This window comes from Erinaceus europaeus, chromosome X, assembly GCF_950295315.1.
Source record: "Erinaceus europaeus chromosome X, mEriEur2.1, whole genome shotgun sequence".
In the NCBI taxonomy this organism is placed as follows: Eukaryota; Metazoa; Chordata; class Mammalia; order Eulipotyphla; family Erinaceidae; genus Erinaceus; species Erinaceus europaeus.
Genome location: NC_080185.1, coordinates 121,253,538 through 121,274,230, shown reverse-complemented (window position 1 = coordinate 121,274,230; position 20,693 = coordinate 121,253,538). Strand labels below are relative to the sequence as shown.

The window sequence follows — 20,693 nt, the reverse complement described above, 5'->3', positions numbered from 1 at the left end:
TTATGTGCTACCATCAATGTTCTTCTTGACACTTACATTGTACCAAATGGGTAACTGGAGCCCTTATTATTAAAATGTTTTCAAAACAGGTCCATACCATGATTGTAAGGGTTAAAGATTGTACCTTATTTTTTCCAGGGTTATTGACCAAAGTTTTGCAATCTTCAGATAGTTTACTAACACATGTAAATTTCCCTCAGGACTCTCACAGGAAGAGGAGGAAGAGAAGGATGCTTTTATGGAAAAAAAACAACTTGAAGAAGAGAGGCTGATGGAAATAGAGAGGTCGGCACTGACTGAAACACTTCCTGTGATTCCGTTTCTTTTACTTGAATACTTTAAGTCTTTTATATAAGTCTTCTAGGTCTTATAACATACCCTGGGTAAACCTTTTACCATCTCTATCTGCCAGGCTAAAACTAGATGCTATCATTTTTTTTTAAATGGAGGTATTTTCCACTGTTTTTGTTAATAAATGGTTTTGAAAAAATTCCATATAATTAAGAAGTATAAACGGTGGGAATTCTTTTTATTAGTGCCCATACCTAGCCATCGTTTAGAATAGAAAAGAGACTCGGTGGCAGAGCACATGCTTCTGTGTATGAGGCCTGGGTTCAATCCCCAGCTCCAAAAATAAGAGTATTAAGTAAGAAAGTGTAAGTGTTGTGGACATGTGTATTTCTAAAAGGGATTATGCTGATTCATCTTTTCTTCCTTTATTTTTATTCCCCACCAGGGCTATTGCTGGCGCTTCATACCTGTGCGAGTCCACTATTCACTGTGGACACTCCCCCCCCCCAGCTATAGGGTGAGAGTTGGGGGGTAGGGGCAAGAGTGCAATAGAAAGGAGACACCACAGCACTGCTTCACTGCTTATGGTGCTTCCATATGGTGGCAGGGCTTGAACTCAGGTCCTTGTGAAGAGTAAAGTGTGTGCTTTACCGGATAAGCTATCTCCTAACGCTCACAGACATTTTTTTCAGTATTCAAACGGAGATCTAATGCAGCCGTTTCAATGGTATCCATCCTATGGATATCTATATAGAGCAATTCTCTATTTGCCATTGGTAGGCCATCTGCCAATGGATATTTCGGTTATTTACTATTTAAAAGCATTCACTTTTTGTTGACTAATTTATTTGCTACTGTCAATTCAGGATTTTTACTATTATGTAAAAAGTTGCGGTGAATCCCATCCTTACATGCCGTAATTGGTAGTTGGTCTTGTTACTTCCTCCTGAGGATGCCTAGAATTGAGGTTGTTGAGATCAAAGAGTGAATACATATGAAATGTAGGCGGCTGAATAAATGGTATTCTGGTTTGCATTTTATAACCCAGCAGTCAGCCATATCTCATCATACTAGGCATTATGCACTTTTAAAGCTCATATAGCAAAAAGCTGTATGTCATAGTTTCACATTTACATATCTTAATTAGTAAGTTTGAGTATCTTTTTGTATATTGTCTTACATATTTGTGGACTGCATGTCTTACACATTTTCCATCTGCGATCCTTTTTTTCCTGATAGACACACACACACACACAGCACAGCACCAAAGCCGAGTCTTGCACAATGCAAAGAACACACTATCGAGGTGACATTTTTTGTTTGTTGTGTAAGTAGTAGTAGTACTTAAAAAATCTTTTTGAGGTATAACTGCCTTATAACATTTTATTAGTTTTGGGTACAATAAAATGATTTGGGAAAGGGAGATAGCATAATAGTTACACAAAAGACTTTCATGCCTGAGCCTCTGAAGTTACAGGTTCAGTAGCCTGAACCACTATAAGCCAGAACTGTTCAGTGTTCTGGTAAAAAAAAAAAAAATGTATATATTGTGAAATTTCTTGTTTAAAAAAATTTTTTTCCTTAGTCCATTTTTAAAAAAATTTATTTATTCCCTTTTGTTGTCCTTGTTGTTTTATTGTTGTAGTTATTATTGTTGTTGTTGGATAGGACAGAGAGAAATGGAGAGAGGAGGGGGAAGACAGAGGGGGAGATAGAAAGATAGACACCTGCAGACCTCCTTCACCGCTTGTGAAGCGACTCCCCTGCAGGTGGGGAGCCAGGGCTCAAACTGGGATCCTTATGCGGGTCCTTGTGCTTTGCGCCATCTGTGCTTAACCCTCTGCGCTACAGTCCGACTCCCCCTTAGTCCATTATTCATTCATTCATTAGAGAGAAACTCAGGTGGAAGGGGAGGGAGGGAGGGAGGGAGGGAGGAGAAAGACAGACATTTATAGCACTGCTTCACCAATTCTGAAGCCCCACCCACCCACCAACCCACAGTGGGGCCTGTGAACTTGAACCCCTGTCCTTGTGCACGGTAACATGTGCACCCAGCCCCTCTGAGATGATTTCTGCAATAGGTCTAGAGAGCATCTATCTTCACACACCTTTTTTTTTCTTGTATTAAGGGCTTAATTTAGTATATACTCTCAAAAACACTATATATATATATATATATATATATATATATATATATATATTATTTATGAGAAAGATAGGAGGAGAGAGAAAGAACCAGGATCACTCTGGCACATGTGCTGCCGGGGATTGAACTCGGGACCTTATGCTTGAGAGTCCAAAGCTTTATCACTGTGCCACCTCCCGGACCACAGAATCTCAGATATTTTAATAATTAGTATAACACTATAAAGTAGCAATTGAATTATTTACTAAGTCAGACTAAAATTTAGAACTGCCTAAACAACTATTCAAAAATACAAACATCCATAGAACTATATATATAAAATTTTTTTTTCAGGTGCCATGGTGGCACAGCAGATTAATCGCACATGGTGCGAAGCGCAAGGACCGGTGTAAGGATCTCTGTGCGAGTCCAGGGCTCCCCACCTGCAGTGGGGTTGCCTCACAAGCGGTGAAGCAGGTCTGCGGGTGTCTGTCTTTCTCTCCCCCTCTGTCTTCCCCTCTTCTCTCCATTTCTCTCTGTCCTATCAAACAGCAATGACAATAATAATAATAACAGTAATCATAACAACAGCAACGATAAACAATAAGGGCAACAAAAAATGGGAAAAATAGCCTCCAGGAGCAGTGCATTCCTAGTGCAGGCACTGAGCCCCAGTGATAACCCTGGAGGCTATATATATATATATATTCTTTTTTTTTTAAATATGCACTGCAGTACTGTAGTCACTGTGTTGGATAGTATATCCCAGAGCATATTGTATAGCTGGGAGTTTGTTCCTTTGAGCCTCTCTATTCTCTTTTTCTTACCCAGCACCTACTAATCTGTCCTTTGTGTCGATGAGCTTGGTTCCACGTATAAGTGAAGTTCTACTTTATTTGACTGACTTATTCCACTTAAGCCCAAGATTGTCAAGGTCCATTCATGTTATCACACACAGCAATATTTCATTTCGTTTTATGCCTAAATCGGATGACGTCTGCATCCATATCACATTTTCTTTATTCATTCATCCATCAGTGAACAATGAGGTTGTTTTCCATAGTTTGGCTTTTGCAAACAATGTTGAAATGAACATGAGGGTGCAGCTGTCCTTTTGAGTTAGTGTTTTCATTTTCTTTGGCTAAATCCTCAGAAGTGGGATCACTGGATCATATGGTAGTTCTATTTTTTTTTTTTTTTTTTATTTCTTGAAGAATTTTCACACCATTTCCCGGAATGGCTGAACCAGTTTCTGTTCACAAGGACTGCCTTTTCTCTAGCCTCACCAGCACTTGTCATCTCCCTCTCTCTTTCTATTTTTTTTTTTCACTATATGGATTCTAATCAGATGTGAAGTGACATTTCATTGTGGTTTTGATTTGCATTTCCCTGCAGTGATGTTGAGCATTTGTTCATGTGCCTGTTGGCCATCTGTGTATTATCTTTAGGAAAAAAAAAATCTGTTGAGATTTTCTGCCTGTTTATTAACTTGATTGTTTCCACTATTTAGCTGTATGAATTTTTAAATTTATTTTAGATGTTAACCCCTTGCGAGATAGATGATTTGCAAGTACTGTCTCCCATTTCTCCTGGGTTCTCTACTGACTAGCTGTGCTCCAGTAGCTTTAGCTTTACTTTCTCTGCCTTAAATATAAAGGTAAGTCAATCATAGCACTCCCCTTATAGAATCAGGGACATTCAGAGCATAGTATCTGTGACTGTATATCAGCAACTGTACTGTAAACCAGTACCACCACCCCCCACTGTTTTTGTTAATAAATGGTTTTGAAAAAAAATCCATATACTTAAGAAGTATAAACAGTGGGAATTCTTTTTATTAGTGCCCATACTTAGCCATCGTTTAGAATAGAAGAAAAAGAGACTCGGTGGCAGAGCACATGCTTCATGTGTATGAGGCCTGGGTTCAACCCCCAGTATTTGAAAGTCTAGTTAATTCCCAAGGCTAGCCATAAAGTCTTAATGTCACCCCTGGTGCTGCTGGAGTAAAACAAAGCAGCTTTTCATATTTCATTTCCCTTGTACAAATTCAGAGGAAAACGTGCTTTGGGTGCTAACCACCAGATTGGCAAATAAACTTCAGAAACACAGCCCATCTTTCATTTAGAAACTTGGGATATTAGATGTCTGAGACACGTGCCATTTATTTATTTATTTACTTATTTATTTTCATGAAAGATGGCTGCAGAGAGAAAGATACAGAGAAAGACCAAAGCCCTGCTTAGCTCTGGTTTATTGGTGATGCTGGGGATTGAACCTGGGATATCTGAACCTCAGGCACGAATGTCTTTTGCAGAACCATTATGCTGTCTCTCCAGCCCAACACTTGGCCAGTTTTTAAAGATGATATCACTCTTTTTAATTAGTCATCTAAGAAAATAAACTCAACACCTCACTAGTTGATTTTCCTAATTCTTGTCTTTTTTTTTTTTTTTTTTTCCTTAAACCCGATGGCTGTCTTTATTGACCATCACAATGGAATTTTGTTTTTCATTCTTTCAGTCTAGGTGTGTGGGCAAACCACAGGAGTCTGTGCAGAGTAGCAGTCTAAAGGCTTATGGCTGAAGATTACAGGTGTTCATAGTGCTGCCATCCTATGACCCCTCCTGTAAAATGCATAATGTAGGAAGGGTGAGCATTTCTGAATGTACTGAGGGACATACTGTTAGATGCTTGTCTCCTACTTTGTTGGCACCTAAGCATTACTATGATCTTCCCGAAGAGAAAGTTGTAGTGTTATTTCAGTATAAAAGATGTCACAGACTATGAAGTTGATATATATTTTTTTAAGCTGATAGCCCCTAGGAAGATAGTTGCTGAAATGTAGTGTTTTTCTTTCCCCAAGATCTCTACATAAATAGTCTTGCCCTCTTACCCCTACCTTTTAGGAACTGTCTTTCATGATAGTTTAATCATTCCCAAATGTGTTATTTAACTATTATGTATGTATATATGTATGCCTTTATAGATTAATGCCCAATTCTCTCCTTTGGTTACATCATTCCATTGGTAGGCAAAAGTTGCATGAGGAATGGTTACAGCGGGAAGAGAAGGCACAGAAAGAATTCCGAATAAAGAAGGAAAAGGAAGACGCAACTAGAAAAAGGCAGGAAGCAGAAGAGGTATAGTATTAATCGGATACCCAGCTAATTAGTTAACCAAAACAGCTCTCAATCAGAGTTACTTGAAAGAACTGATGTTTCCCATTGTTGTTAACATTTACTTCTTTGCCTCATAAGACTCAACAAATGAGTCTGAAAAGCACTAATGTTTCTTTTTCTCTTTTTTCCCTCTCCTATGAAGAGAAAGCTAAAGGAAGAATGGGAAGAACAGCAGAGAAAAGAGAAAGAGGAAGAAGAGCAGAAGCTGCAAGAGAAAAGAGAAAGAGAGGTGATTGCCCGCCTGGGGGATAAGCACTCTGCATACCCTCCGTGAGCAGAGCAGGCTCTCAGCATGGCAGGGCTTGGGCTTCCTTTGTTTGCTCAGTCATGTGTTCGGTTTCAACAGACACTAGAGTTTTCTTATGTGTATTAGTGTTTCTCAGTCAGTTCCACTGTGGACTTGGAGGTTTTGCACCATCAAGCCATTCTCAGACAGCAACCCCATGTTGAAAAGTCAACCCCATTGTGACAGTGTCTACCCAGAGGCAGTCAAAATTCCATAAGGGCTGAGTCGCCTAAGACTACCCTCTGCTTCAGATGCCAGCCACAAACCTAAATTATTGCCTGGGCTTTTGAGTGACTGGTTCTGAATCAGATTCCTACCTCCCTTTCTTCAGGTTTGGTTAGTTTGCTAGACTGTCTGGTGGAACTCAAGAAATCCATTTACTCACTAGATCAGTAATTCATTACAAAGAACAGACTTCAGGAACAGCGTAAGACCAGGTCTGGGAAAAGGGCACTGAGTTTCCTTGTCAGACGTGTACTGTCTTCCCCAATCTCTTATGCACCTAACAGTCTAAAGCTCTCCAAAGGCCCTTCCTCTTGGGTATTTATAGAGACTTTATTACAGGGATAGGACTGATTAAATCATTGGTGATTGATTCACCTTCCAGTCTGTCTCCCCTCCCTAGAGGTCTGGAATTGGGGCTGGAAGTTCCGATCCTCTAATCACAGCGTTGGTTCCCCCTGACAATCAGTCCCAACCCCCGTCAGTGCTTCTGGGAAGTTCATTCATTCACGTAATGAGATACTTTATAACTCTATGCAATGAGGAACCTCCGAGGCTTGGGGAGATGTCCTTCAGGAGCAACTGTGTGTGTAGAACAAATCTCTTGTTTCTTCGCAATCACAACCTTGCACCTTGTTTTGTTCCTTGTTAGTGGCAGGTAGCTTAAGACTTTTTCTTTAGCTTTACCCATCTTACCCTTTTTACCTGGAGCTGCTTGACTGTGTTCTGCAAAGGGTCAGATAGTCAGCGTTGCAGGCTCTGCCAGTGTCCCATGAGAGCTGCCCTAGATAGTACGCAAGTGACTAAAACTAGGCTGTATTTGCAAAAATCCCCGCTTGTACTGATTTTAGTTTACTAGATGCAGAGCTGACTGATAAGTAAACAGAAAAGGCCATTTTAAACACTCTGTGGTCATGTAAGAGCAATAAAGAAATAAAGCAGAGTGATGGGGCACTTACTGAGGGGACTAGGAAACAACCAGAACTCATTTGGCCATATTCCCAGGCCCCTTAGTGCAGGTGAGTCTTTCATGTAATGAAGTAGGGGGCTAGAGAAGAGAAAACTCTGGAATGCAATTTAAAACTTCTGTAAACACCAGTGAGGCAACATTTACTGGCATACTGCAAAGGACTGCGAATAATCTTTTGCTGTATGGGAAATTTGTGACTTCCACATAATTACTAATTACTACTACTCATGTCATATTAAATACCTTTTAAATGTTAATTTCAGCTAACACTGCATTTGGTTATTTATTAGTACCTGCTGTTAAAACCCTCAAAACTATGAAATGTTACTGTTTCTGAAACTGCTAGAAAGATGGTCTTGCAAGGTGAGCTGAGCTATTAAATACCTGGTTGACTAAGGCTTCTCAGCCATCGGTCCTTTGAAAGTTTTTCAATAGATCTCTGCCATAGAAAGCATATTAGGACCTGAACCTTTCTGTTTGGATCAGTTTTAAAAACATTACCCCTGAGATTCTTAACAAGAGAAACCAGTGTGACATATCTGACTTTCAGGTTTTCATTAGTCTTGTGTTTGCACTCTTTGTAGGAGGCTGTGCAGAAGATGCTGGAGCGAGCAGAAAGTGAGGTATTTATAAACCTTTTCATGAAGAATCTGAGATCAATTTGTATTTCTTCAAAAGCAGTACTGTTCTTTTTTTTCTACAGTCATTTCGGTCACACCTTTATATCCAGAATCAATTTTGTGGCTTTATGATTTCTACACGCCCACCCCACCCCCAAGTTTCTTGCTCAGCAAAAACATGTGCGCTGACCTGAGTTATAGTCCTGAAGTGTGTATACATTTAGCTTGATTCAGAGTAATTGAGATTCCTCTCAGAGGTGGGTCCTTAATCATAAGTCCTTTGATCCTTTTCAGAATGAATGAACAGAAGGGAAATCTTGCTGACTGCTCCCAGTAGCTGGGAGCCATAGTAGCGCCAGGTACTGGACAGTGAGTGGAAGCCAAGCAAGCAGTACAGCTTAGTGACATCTCAGCTGTGTGTGACAGTGTCAACACGCATTTTCTTAAATGAACCCATTTTAATTTTTAACAAAAATAGCTGAGTAACTTTTGAACACTGAATTCTCCGCGGGTGTTCACACCACCAGTAAAGTCACGGTTATTTCCAACAGTTGGAAAATGGAGCTACGTGGCAAAACCCAGAACCACCCACGGATGTAAGAGTAATGGAGAAAGATCGAGCTAACTGCCCATTCTTCAGCAAAACAGGAGCATGCCGGTTTGGAGATAGGTAACTGGATTGGCTTTCTCATGTCAGAATGAATTGATTCAAGATTTTGTGAGCTCTCTTGGGGGCCAGCACGAGCTGGCGGTGGAACTATGTCCAGTCAGGTGCCTCCTATATTCTGGTTGCTTGTATCCCCAAACTGCCCACCTTTTGCTACCCCAGCCTACTCGCTCAGACTGTAGCTTCATTCTCTGAGGCTGCTGCCTCTGTCTTCCTCCCACAGCCTTTCAAGGCCCTTTGGCTTTCTGTTTCCTTCCTGTGCTTGCATGAGTCCACTTGTGAGAACTTGGATGGGGAGATCATTATAAGACAAACTCTTTTGCCCATGAGTGAGGTTTGGCAGAAATGGCAGGCCAAAAGGGCTGTCCATGAAAGGCAGGGTCTGAGTGAGCAGACGAACAAGATTCTGAATTGCTGTTCTTAGTCTGCTTTGACTGTGGGACGAACCCGGGTCCAAAAGCTGGCTTTAGGCTGCTGTCAGTTTGGGAAGGTTCCTTATATCCTTGGTGCCTTAGTTTCCTTATCTGTAAAATGAAAATTAAAATAGCAGCCTGGGCCAGGAGATAGAGTGAGGACCTGGGTTCTAGCCCTTGGTTACCACATGGGAATGCCTGCCATGGGGAAGCCTCATGGCATTGGAGCGGTGCTGCCTAGTTTGCCTTTTGCCTTCTCTCTGTCTCTCACCCTCTGTCTAAAAGAAAAAAAGAATGGGTGTGTGTGGGGGGTAGGGGGAGTGCTGAGGAAATAGCATAATGGTTATGTAAAAGACTTTCATGCCTAAGGCTCCAAGGTCCCAGGTTCAGTCCTTAGCACCACCATCAGCCAGAGCTGAGCTCTGATAACAAAACAGCCCCCTTATTAGGGGGTTGTGAGGCAGACATGAGTAAGTGCACGCAAGGTTTAAGAACAAGTGTGTTTGTTGTTCGCAGTCATTTTTCTTTGGCTATTGCTGCCTTTGTTCTCTGAAATAACCTTGCTTCCTGCCCATTTTGGATTAGTATTTTTTGAAACAAAACACTCATGTGGAAAACTAAGTGCCAATGTCTTCATTCATTTAGCAAATATTTAAATATCTGCTGTATGCCTGGCAGTGGTGATTTTTATAATTGGGCTTATTTGTGAGTGAATTATTCTGAGTAGGTAAATAATTCATAGTGGTGAATGAATCCATCTGAGGCTGGCAAAATAATTATTACTATGCATATGCTGCAGAAGAGAGGCTCTAATCATATCTTAGTGTGCTGTTAATCCTCAGAAGGGATTGAGTAGGCAAGTTCATATGATTTAATGAGAAACTGTATGTTGCCTCTCATGTTTATTTTATTCGTAAAATTATCTATGCTAGGAGTTTCATTTCCTCCTTTGAAATATGGGCCTTCTTTTCAATTTATTTTTTCTCTTTCTATTTTCTTTGATAGGACAGAGAAAAATTGAGAGGGGGAGGGGAGAAAGAGAGCGGCAGAGGGAGAGAGACACCTACAGACCTGCTTCACCACTCTTGAAGCTTCCCCACCTCCTGCAGATGGGGAGTGGGGACTCGAACCAGGGTCCTTGCACATAGTGATGTGGGCACTCAACTGGGTGCCCCGCTCCCCAGCCCCCAGTCTTTGTCTTTTTTAATGTAAGCCCTCCCACGATTTCACATTTGTTAGGAACGGTGGTTCTCCCCTGGATGTACCTTAGAATCACCTAGAAAACTTGAAAAACGTATGTGTATGTCTTCAGTGGCAGAGTGCATACTTCACATATATGAATCCCTAGGTTCAGTCCCTAGCACCTGCCCCGAGAATGCCAGCCTCAAGTTGAGTATCTCAGGATTAAGAGCTACTGGTGTAGAATATGATACTCTTTCTGCATTTCAGAACTGGGATTGTAAATTTCCAGTGTGTCAGAGTAAGGATTCACAGGCTCTGGTTACAAGGACTTAGAAATGGAAGTTCCTATCTTTGAGCCCCTTTGCCCCTTTTCCCCCTGCCTCTAACAACCATCACTAGCCTGGTCAGGTTTTCTTTGTCTATTGCTGTTTCATATGTGAGTGAGAAAAAAAGAGCAACTGTCTTTCTCTTTCTGATTTATTTCACTTAGCATAATGCCCTCAAAGTCCATTACAATGAATTGCCTTTGAAAGACAATTGAGACACACCGTGTAAGCTCCTATTTGCACAGGTAATTGAAGCTAATTGCATTGAAGGTCTTGCTGCCATTTTCCTCACTCCTGATGTATTTCTCACATTCCCTTAAATTTGAAGACTCATGGTCATCTGATTCTGGCCTCTTATTGGGCATAAGTGAGTGCAAGGGAAATGGAGTTGCAGGCTGATAGTATTTATTTGAAGAATGGGTAGTAGACTGTCAGGCTTTCAGATCCCAGCCCTGAGTTCTGAGGGAAATATTGGCAGTCGGCAGATTAGTTATGAGCATTCTTTAGAAGGCATATGAAACTTTACCATCACAGCTATAAAAAAAAAAGTAGAGCGATTTGAGTGTTTTTATTATTCAAGTGATGAACTGTGAAATGACATTCTATACAAATCCGGCACTCCTCCTTCAGACTAAGCTGCTGCTGTCTTTTCTGTAAACCAGACCAAGCAGTTCTTCTGTGAGGGTCCGTCACATCACCAGACAAGCCCACCCCTAACCTAAATATAAATATTTCTGTGGTGGCTTTGTTTCTGTAAATAAGTAGACCTGTGCTGGAGCTGATGCCTTTTGAAAGCACAGCTGTGAGGGGAATTCTGTGGGGAGGGGTTGTTTGTTTTGTTTGTTTTGTTTTCCTCTTCCAGAAAGAACATAAGCACTGATGGAAGGTGAGATTTATTTATTAAATTACTTATTTACACCTCACTGGTTTCCAGAAGTGATTTTAAAAAGGCTCAATCCTATTAAGCTAAGCTTAATATAAACAAGAAGCATTGAAAGCAAGGAAAGGAGGAGCAAGTGAGTTAATGTATGTGCAGTACATCCGACTCTGGATTCTAACACATTCCAGCAGCTAAGAGCTCAGTGACCCTGAGCAAAAAGGAAGAGTAATTGTAGTTCCGGAAAGACAAAGGCTTTCCTGACATTAGATTATAAATGCTTCTTCCATGAAAGACTATGTAAAGACAGTGCGTACGAAGGAGGATAATAACTTTGAAGGATATTTTGTTAAAAGTAGCATTACAGGGAGTCGGGCGGTGGCACAGCGGGTTAAGTGCACGTGGCGCAAAGCGCAAGGATGGGCATAAGGATCCCGGTTCAAGCCCCCGGCTCCCCACCTGCAGGGGAGTCGCTTCACAAGTGGTGAAGCAGGTCTGCAGGTGTCTGTCTTTCTCTCCCCTTTTCTCTCTGTCTTCCCCTCCTCTCTCCATTTCTCTCTGTCCTATCTAACAGTGACGACAACAATAATACCTATAACAATTAAACAACAAGGGCAACAAAAGGGAATAAATAAGTAAATAAATATTTTTTAAAAAGTAGCATTACAAAAAAAGCATTACATTAAAAAAAGAGCATTACAAGAAAAAAGTTGGGTGGTAGCGCAACGGGTTAACTGCATGTGGCGCCAAGCACAAGGACCGGCGTAAGGATGCCGGTTCGAGCTCCCGGCTCCCCACCTGCAGGGGAGTCGCTTCACAAGCGGTGAAGCAGGTCTGCAGGTGTCTGTCTTTCTCTCCCCCTCTCTGCCTTCCCCATCTCTCTCCATTTCTCTCTGTCCTATCCAACAACAGCGACATTAATAACAACAATAATAATAACTACAACAATAAAACAACAAGGGCAACAAAAGAGAAAATAAATAATAGAAAAAAATTGTTTTTTTTTTAAAAAGTAGCATTACAGGGGTCTGGGCGTAGCGCAGTGGGTTAAGTGCACATAGTAGGATGTGCAAGGACCGGCGTAAGGATCCCGGTTCGAGGCCCCGGCTCCCCACCTGCTGGGGGCGGTCGCTTCACAAGAGGTGAAGCAGGTCTGGAGGTGTCTTATCTTTCTCTCCCCCCTGTCTTCCCCTCCCCTGTCCATTTCTGTCTGTCCTATCCAACAACAAGAACAGCAATAACAATAACAGAAAAATGGGGGGAAAAACATGGCTTCTAGGAGCAGTGGATTTGTAGTCCAGGCACTGAGTCCCAGTGATAGCCCTGGAGGCAATAAATAAATAAATAAATAAATAACATTACAGAGGCCTTTAAGAAGTGATTGCAGGGGTCAGGTGCTGGCTTACCCAGTAGAGCGAACACATTACAGTGTACTGAGCTCACCCCCCACTCCCCACCTGCAGGGGTAAAGCAGTGCTGTAGGTGCCACTCTCTCTTTCACCCTTTGTAACTCCCCTCTTCTCTTGATTTCTCTCTCTATCCAAAATAAATGAATAAATGAACTCATCCAACCAACATTGCTGGTGGATTAATCAAAGAAGAAGTGATTACAGCCGGACTTTAGCATGTACCTTGATTCCATGAAGTACTGGCTACCTGTGTGCTCCGGAGGGAAGGGCAGCCTTGGTTTGCTCTGCCTGGGTGGCCATTGAGAGCCGCACACCTTGGACGTGCTGTCTCTGGGCTAAGGCATGTCTTATGTGATTTTGTGGCACTTACTAGATTTGAATATCCCAGTAACGGGTAAACAGTTTGTCCTACACCAGAGTTCCAAGCATGACTGATTTGTCAGTAACAGGTGGGATTCCCTCACTCTTCAAGATCTGAAACATGACATGGAGCAATAGTTGAGACATCTCAGTTCTTCTCAGCTAACTCCGAAAACCACTCGGGCTTGGTTCCCTAGCATGTAGACTGCTCCCTCTGTAGTCACTGTTGTCTTACTTGACTTTTCAGGAGGACTTGTTTTTAAAAAATAGATTTCATTTATTTTTAATTTTTATTTTATTTTGTCTGTCTTCTGGGTTATCACTGGGGCTCAGTGCCCGCACTAAGAATCCACTGCTCCTGGAGGCTATTTTCTCCCATTTGTTGCTCTTGTTGTTTATCGGTGTTGTTGTTGTTATTGCTGTCATTGTTGGCTAGGACAGAGAGAAATGGAGAGAGGTGGAGAAGACAGAGAAGGGGAGAGAAAGACACCTGCAGACCTGCTTCACTGCTTGTAAAGCGACCCCTCTGCAGGTGGGGAGCCAGGGGCTCGAACCGGGAACCTTATGCCAGTCCTTGAGCTTGGTGCCATGTGCGCTTAACCTGCTGTGCTACCGCCCGGCCCCCCTCATTTGTTTTATTTTAATGAGAGATAATAGAAAGAGACAGACCAGAGCACCTCTCAGCTCTAGCTTATGATGGTGTAGGAGTTGAACATGGGACTTTGGAGCCTCAGGGATGGGAGTCTTTTTGCATCACCGTTAATTAGGCTGTCTCCCCTGCCCTCGGACTGGTCTTGAATACACTCAGATTGTGCAGACTGCCTCCAGACCAAATGAAGGTTTTGACTACAACTAGGACTTTGACTCAGTTCTAAAACTCAAGTTTGACCCCCGGGAACTAGAGACAAGTTCTTCAGATGCCATAGGCCCACAAGCTGCATTTTCACCTTGTTAAGTTTGGTTGCTTGCTGAATTCTGAATGTGTGTCAAATTCTGAGTCACTACTCACTCTGGCAGCTGGGCTAAACACTCTCTCTTTGTTCTGTAGTAGTCACGCTTGGGAAGATGGGTCTTCCTGCCGGGTCTGTCACTGAATGATCTAGGTAGGACCTTAGGAAACCAGGACATGTCACGTGAATGAACGCTGCCTGCACACTCCTGAAGTGGGCATTCTATGTGCATACTCTTACGGGGGCACAGTGTAGGGTACGGCATGGGCAGTGAGTGCGATTTTACTGTCATCATTTCAGGAACCACAGCTGCCTTTTCCAACACTTGGCCTGCTCTTCAGCTTTTTTTTTCCTCTTAAATTTTGGTGATGGCTGTGTGTGTGTGTGTGTGTGTGTGTGTGTGTGTGTGTGTGTGTGTGTGTGTGTCGGGTGTGCAGGGGCAGGGGACACTTGTCTTTCTGGATTTTTTTTTTTTTTTTACTTAGAGATTGTGTCTTAATCAACTTAACTAAAACCCTAGCCATGGAGGGGAGTTCCGCTGCTGTGGTGTCTTTCTATTTCTGTCCCTCTGTCTCTCTCTGAGGAGTAGGAGGCCCTAGTTCCACCAAAAAAAAAAAATTCGTGAACTACATCGTTTCCCCCTCATTTTATTTTAGGGAAAGGTAAGAAACTTAAATGTAAGATCATGAACTCTATTTATATGTCAGATTTCAACACTTCAAAATTACCTAAACCATGTGTGAACTACTGGAATGTAAACCATTAATACTCCCACTAATTTATTTTTGACGATCTAAGACTAGTCAGTAGATTGACTTATTCAAATGTACAGTTGAGAGCCAGAGAAAACTCACTAGGTAGAGCATGTACCTTGCCATGTGCAGCCCACCTGTGTGCCCATGCACCACATGAAGAGTAAGAGGAGGAGGAAGCAAACTTATAGAAGTTTTTCATTTCCTTGTCACTGGGCCTTCACTGCTCCAGACTGACTTCTTCAAATAGAGAGAGAGAGACAGGGACAGGGAAAGAGGGGAAGACACCTTAATACTGAAGCTTCCCCTAGTACTGTGGGGCTTGGGTTCAAACTTGAGTCGCACACATGACAAAGCAAGTCCCCTCCCTGGTGACTATCCTATGTTTTTTTCAAACATAGAAGATATGTTTGAAAAAAAATTACTCAGGGACAGCATGGTTCAGTTTAAACTATGAAACTTGTTCTGTGCAAACATCTGCTGGGTCCCTTATTAAAAACAGGTACTAGATTGTAGGTGGACTCAGATCTCTTGGCTCCATCCTCTGCCAGCCATGTGGGAAACACCAGGCTACATGTGCTTCTCTAGGCCTTGACTTTCTTCCTTGTAAAATAGGGAATGCATTAGTCCAAACTGTCCTCACTGGTTATATGGGGCAGAGGGGAAGATCATAATGCCGTGCACTTGGAGGCGTGCACACATGAAATTGAAGTATTCCACAAAACGGGAACGTCTGAGTGTTGAGAGGATTGAAAATAGCCTAGAGTCAGGACTGTATTATCCTCACCTCCCTTCTGAGCTCCATATTTGGCACTCCGGGCCTAGTGCCATGGTCTGTCAGTCGGTGGACCTTTTCCACTCTGCTTCCACATGCATTGGACTTCCTGGCCATCATCAAGCTTCAGAACAATTCCTAACTTTCCCTTTGCGTGTGTGCAGGTGTATGCGGACTGGGTTGCTTTTTCATGCAGAGAGAGAGACTGAGACCACAGTGCCAGAACATTCTGTGATGCTGGGCCGGAAACCTGGGTCATACACGTGGCAAGGCAGACTCCCTATCTGGCGAGCTATGTGACTCTCAACTTTACATTTTGCTGAAAACTAGTATATTGATCAGTCTTAAGAAAAGTTTTTAAATGTTGAAATTTAGCATGTGAATGGGGTTTATGACCTTATAATGAGTCTAAATGGGCACGTAACTCATAGTTTAAAACAAAGCTTAAAAAAAAAAGTAATATCTAACCCTTCAACTGCTGAAATGATGTTTCTCTTTGAAATGCAGATGCTCACGGAAACACAACTTTCCGACATCAAGTCCTACACTTCTTATTAGAAGTATGTTCACGACCTTTGGCATGGAGCAGTGCAGAAGGGATGACTATGACCCCGATGCCGGCCTGGAGTACAGCGAAGAGGAAACCTATCAGCAGTTCCTAGACTTCTACGATGATGTGCTCCCAGAGTTCAAGAATGTGGGCAAAGTGATCCAGTTCAAGGTGGGCATGTGCTGTACACCAGAAGGAAGCCGTGTGTTTGCTCCCCGTGAAAGTCCTCACTGGGTCAGAGAGCTCGGGCAAAGTTTGGGGTGTGTGTGTGTGTGTGTGTGTGTGTGTGTGTGATGGCACTGTGCCAGCCTGGTATGGGCACCCTAGGCTCTCGGTAACTGGTCCTTCCTGCTGTCTCCCTTTCTGCCCTATTGCAAACATGGTAGAATTTCCACATGAACTCAGGCACCCTCACTAGCACACTGCTTCCTGCCTACTAGCATCTAGATTGAAAAGGTGATTTCAACTACTTTTAGTGCTGGTCCAACTCTTGTGCAGTTGGTGAATTCTCTGCAGATGACTGTCCACAGGCTCACTCTGAGGCTCACAGTCTCAGCTAGAGCCACAGTGTACACTGGGGCTCCCCCCACTCCCCAAGCTTGTTGCGTTGTGTTACAGTTGCCACCTGAGGCGCACAGTCTTTGTCCTGCACAAAGGACTTCTGACTGTCTTATTTCCAAACAAAGATATCTCATGTCCTTTTTGTTTGTTTTGCTTGTGTCTTACATTGCTTTTGTTCATTGGTAACTTCTAATGCTAAACATAGTGTTCCCCAAGTCATGTCTTGTGGCCTGGCATTCAGGGTGAAAAGAAGACATTCAGAATACACAGTATTGGTTATTCATTTATTTATCCCAGCTTTAGTATCACTTCACTGAGGAAGCATTGAGTACAGGATTATCGTTGTCACCAGGGTACGTTTCCATATTACCCCAGGATAGGTGCCAGCACATTGCACCCTCTGTCCAACCAGCCTGTGGTGCTTCTCCCTCCTTTCTGTCTTCCAGGTCCCCGGATGGACTGTGGTCCGACTGCAGTCTATTGAGGTTTCACTGTGTATTGTCTCTTGCTGTGTTTTGTAGATGCCAGTCAGGGTATTATTTTAAGCCATTGCTAGGCTCAACTCGGGAGTTGGCATTAGCAGGAAGGAGAGCTGCATTCATTGTATATGTAAGGCCCTGGATTTGATCCCTGGCATCATGTAAAATGATAGAGTGATAGTCTCAATGAATTTTTTTTAATTAAGAAAAAGAAAACAAAACCAAAAAAAAAAGCATCGATGTACCTTAGGTTAAAGAAGCAAAGAGTAAAATGTAATGACCACTGCTTTCAGGCCCCAGTAGTCAAATCCTAACTTATGTATGAGTATACATGGAGAGCGCTTTAGGAAACTTTTAGTAGGTGAATTTCCAAAATTCACAGCAGATCCATTCTGGAAAAGTACTAACGGGTCCTTGGGAACCACCGGATTAAAGGTCTCTAGGGTCTCCTGCTCAGCCTCTCCCCTTGGGATGCTGTTGGAAGCGCTCATGCTGGTGAACATGCTAAAACACATTTGCTTACTGGATTACAGATTCATTTGGGAAGTCAAAAAGCTAAACACTGTGTGGACATTTGCAGACTGTAGAACCAAGTCAGAGTCATCGTTTCTGAAGGCAATCAGGTGTTCCACCTACCCACCCGTTGCTAGGAGCAGTGCAGCAGCCATACCTGGCCAATATCAAGAGCCCGTGATGGTGTGCCAACTGGTAAATCCACTTCAAAGAGTAGGGTGGCCATACCTAGTGAAGCTGAAGCTCTACATGACCTGCAGATTCCCATCTGTTCAGAACCACTAGGGAAATGTTTACACCCATGGAGACGTGTTCGAGAATGCTCACTGGAGGGTGGAGATTGTCTGGCTAGTGGAGCATGGGGCTGGCATGCCGCCCCCAGCACCACAGTAGCAGCTGACTTCTTTCTTTCTCTTAAACCTCTTTCAATGTTTATCCCGTATACAATAAAGAAGATGAATCTCTTTTTATTATTTTTTTTAATATCTATTTATTGATGGAGAGAGAGAATCCGAGCATCTCTCTACTACATGTAGGTGCCTGGGATTGAACTCAAGACCTCATGCTGGAGAACTCACTGCTTTATCCACTGCACCACCTCTTGGGCCGTAATCAAAGAAATCTTAAAAGAATATTTACTACAAGGGCCAGAGAGATGACCTTGCTAGGTACGGGTTATGCACTGCCATTTGAGGGCCTAGCACACGGGAGGTGCTGTGATGCCAGAGGAATCTTTGGTCTCTCTTTTTCTCTCTGTCTCTATCTGAATGAAGTGGTCTGGGGACAGTGGAATTGTGTGTGCATGAGGTGCTGGCTCTGCTAAAAATCAAATACTGACTGCAGGTATGCAGCCAGGTCAAATTAGCCACACCTTGAAGAACCATCATTAGAATAGGAGTTTTGTTTTTTCTTTCTTTCTTTCTTCTTCTTCCTCCAGGGTTATCCCTGGGGCTCGGTGCCTGCACTACAAATCCACTGCTCCTAGAGGCCTTTTTTTTTTTTCTTTAAAAAAATTTATTGGATAGGACAGAGAGAAATTGAGAGGGTAGAGAGAGAGAGGGAGGGAGAAAAAAAGGTAAACACCTGCAGACCTGCTTCATCACTTGTGAAGCGACCCCCCTACAGGTAGAGAGCTGAGGGCTCGAACTGGGATCCTTGTGCATGTCCTTGCACTTCATACTGTGTGTGCTTAACCCAGTGCACCTCCTCCCAGCCCGAGATAAACAATTTGATATATCCTGTACACAATAATGAAAATAGTCATTAAGTCTATGAAGTAACATCTGAAGTTGTTGCTATTTATGACTTTTAAAATGTATAAAGCTATACTGTACATTATTGGTATATATATATATATATATATATATATATATATATATATATATATATATGAATATGCCCATATATGGATAAGAGACATGTTCATATATGTGCATGGGCACCAGCTTTGCATATTATTTTTATGGCATGCATAAGATAGGTGTGTATATGCCATCCGCCTGGAGGACTGTAGATGTCTGTGTCTGTATAGGTGGACTTTGTATTTGGGATGCGCCTCTGGGATACTTATCTGTGACGGAGGGGGAGTAAGAATAGATGGAAAGGACTTGAACTGGCTTTGAATGTTACACAGTCTCACAATTTCCCAGTCACAACTGGCAACTGTTGTGGCCCAGGAGGTAGTGCAGTGGGGAGTGTGGAGCCGTCAAGCATGAGCTCCCGAGTTCAACCCTGGCATCACATTCTCTCTCCCTCTCTCTCCATTTCTCTCTCTCTCTGTCTCTCTGTCTCTCTCCCTCTCTCCTCCTCTGTCTCACCAATGAGTCAGTACATGTTTAAACAATGGAAACTGTTAGTATTAAACCTGGGTGGTGTTATCGGTGGGCTGAATTTCAACCCCTGCATTGTTATCCATGTTTGTGAACTATAGTTCACATATAGGGGGGCAAAAGAGCCCGGATGAACAGGGCTTAGATAATGATGGCCTGCAGGGCAGCTGTGTGCCGCAGTCCCCCCGGCAGGGCTGTGGGGGTGTGGTAGGGTCTCAGCTGCAGAACATTCTGGTATGTTAGTGCGGACCAAATGCGGTTGAAGACCGGGGGACTTGCTTTACATTTTTTTTAACAGTAGCATTTATCGTCACTCCTTAGGTTAGCTGCAATTTGGAACCTCATCTGAGGGGCAATGTGTATGTTCAATACCAGTCGTAAGTATTCTTCACGTTCTCTCACAGTAGTGTGTCGACACCTGGCATCTCCCCCGAACGTACAGCTCTCGGGCTACACATGGCCTCTTCAGACATGGAAAGAGCTGATAACAGAAATACAGAAGGGATTCAGAAACAGTCACTTTATACATACGTGGTTTTAACCATCAAAATGCAAACTGAAAAGGGTTAGCTAGGATCCCAAATACAAGGATATAAAATGAGAGAGCCAGCAGTTGAAAGCCGGAGCCTTAGTGCGTAGGTGGTCCCTGCCCACGCCTCCCTTCTGCTCAGACAGCCTTGCTGTGGGCCTGGGCCAGGCCATGGCTAATGGATGCAATTAGCTATTGTAATAGGAGGCCCCGCAATCTTCGCAGAGAAAGTGCGGACTCTCACAATGGGGAGCACTTCTGCATTCTAATGGTCCAATCTTTCGGTTTAAGAAGCTTTGACTCAAGCCAGTTTCCATGCATCAGAGCGTCTGGGAGGGTGAGTAAAAAGGTTCTTGAATAAATTGTGAGCCTGGGCATTTGAATTCTCTAATGAAGACTCCCTAGGTAGTACAAAAGTAGAGTTCCTACAATAAACTAATAAAAGAGTTAATTACTAATGGGAGGAGGCAACATAATGGGAAGTTCCTGTGAAGTGTATCCTGTACTTTGTGGTTTACAGCGAAGAAGAGTGCCAAGCAGCCTTTTCTCTGTTTAATGGACGGTGGTACGCAGGGCGACAGCTGCAGTGTGAATTCTGCCCGGTAACCCGGTGGAAGATGGCCATTTGTGGTAACATACAACATGATGCTTCTCCTTCATTGCCCTACTGGTTTCTTTCTTTCTTTTTTTTTTAAAATTTTTTTAATATTTATTTTTATTTATGTATTACCTTTTGTTGCCCTTGTTTTTTTATTGTTGTAGTTATTATTGTTGTCATTGTTGTTGGATAGGACAGAGAGAAATGGAGAGGGGAGGGGGAAGACAGAG

At 42.8% G+C, this 20,693-nt stretch overlaps 2 protein-coding genes across 4 annotated transcripts in view; one reads left to right on the top strand and one right to left on the bottom strand.

Annotated features, from left to right (window-relative positions):
- ZRSR2 (zinc finger CCCH-type, RNA binding motif and serine/arginine rich 2) overlaps positions 1-20,693 on the top strand; it is a 29,710-nt gene that overhangs the window by 4,533 nt on the left and 4,484 nt on the right. The window contains exons 3-11 of one of the 3 annotated variants that reach the window (XM_060183015.1): positions 201-285; positions 737-808; positions 5,448-5,556; positions 5,738-5,824; positions 7,658-7,696; positions 8,245-8,363; positions 15,912-16,125; positions 19,658-19,713; positions 20,386-20,495. In XM_060183015.1, coding sequence (XP_060038998.1) covers positions 201-285; positions 737-808; positions 5,448-5,556; positions 5,738-5,824; positions 7,658-7,696; positions 8,245-8,363; positions 15,912-16,125; positions 19,658-19,713; positions 20,386-20,495 — 891 coding nt within the window. The remainder of the gene's footprint in view (positions 1-200; positions 286-736; positions 809-5,447; positions 5,557-5,737; positions 5,825-7,657; positions 7,697-8,244; positions 8,364-15,911; positions 16,126-19,657; positions 19,714-20,385; positions 20,496-20,693) is intronic. The other 2 variants (XM_007538637.3, XM_060183016.1) reach the window with 2 other exon arrangements.
- Positions 19,663-20,693, bottom strand: part of AP1S2 (adaptor related protein complex 1 subunit sigma 2) — a 42,625-nt gene continuing 41,594 nt past the window's right edge. Inside the window, exon 5 of the mRNA XM_060183018.1 lies at positions 19,663-19,817. Within this exon, the coding sequence (XP_060039001.1) occupies positions 19,725-19,817 (93 nt within the window). The 3' untranslated portion in view covers positions 19,663-19,724. The remainder of the gene's footprint in view (positions 19,818-20,693) is intronic.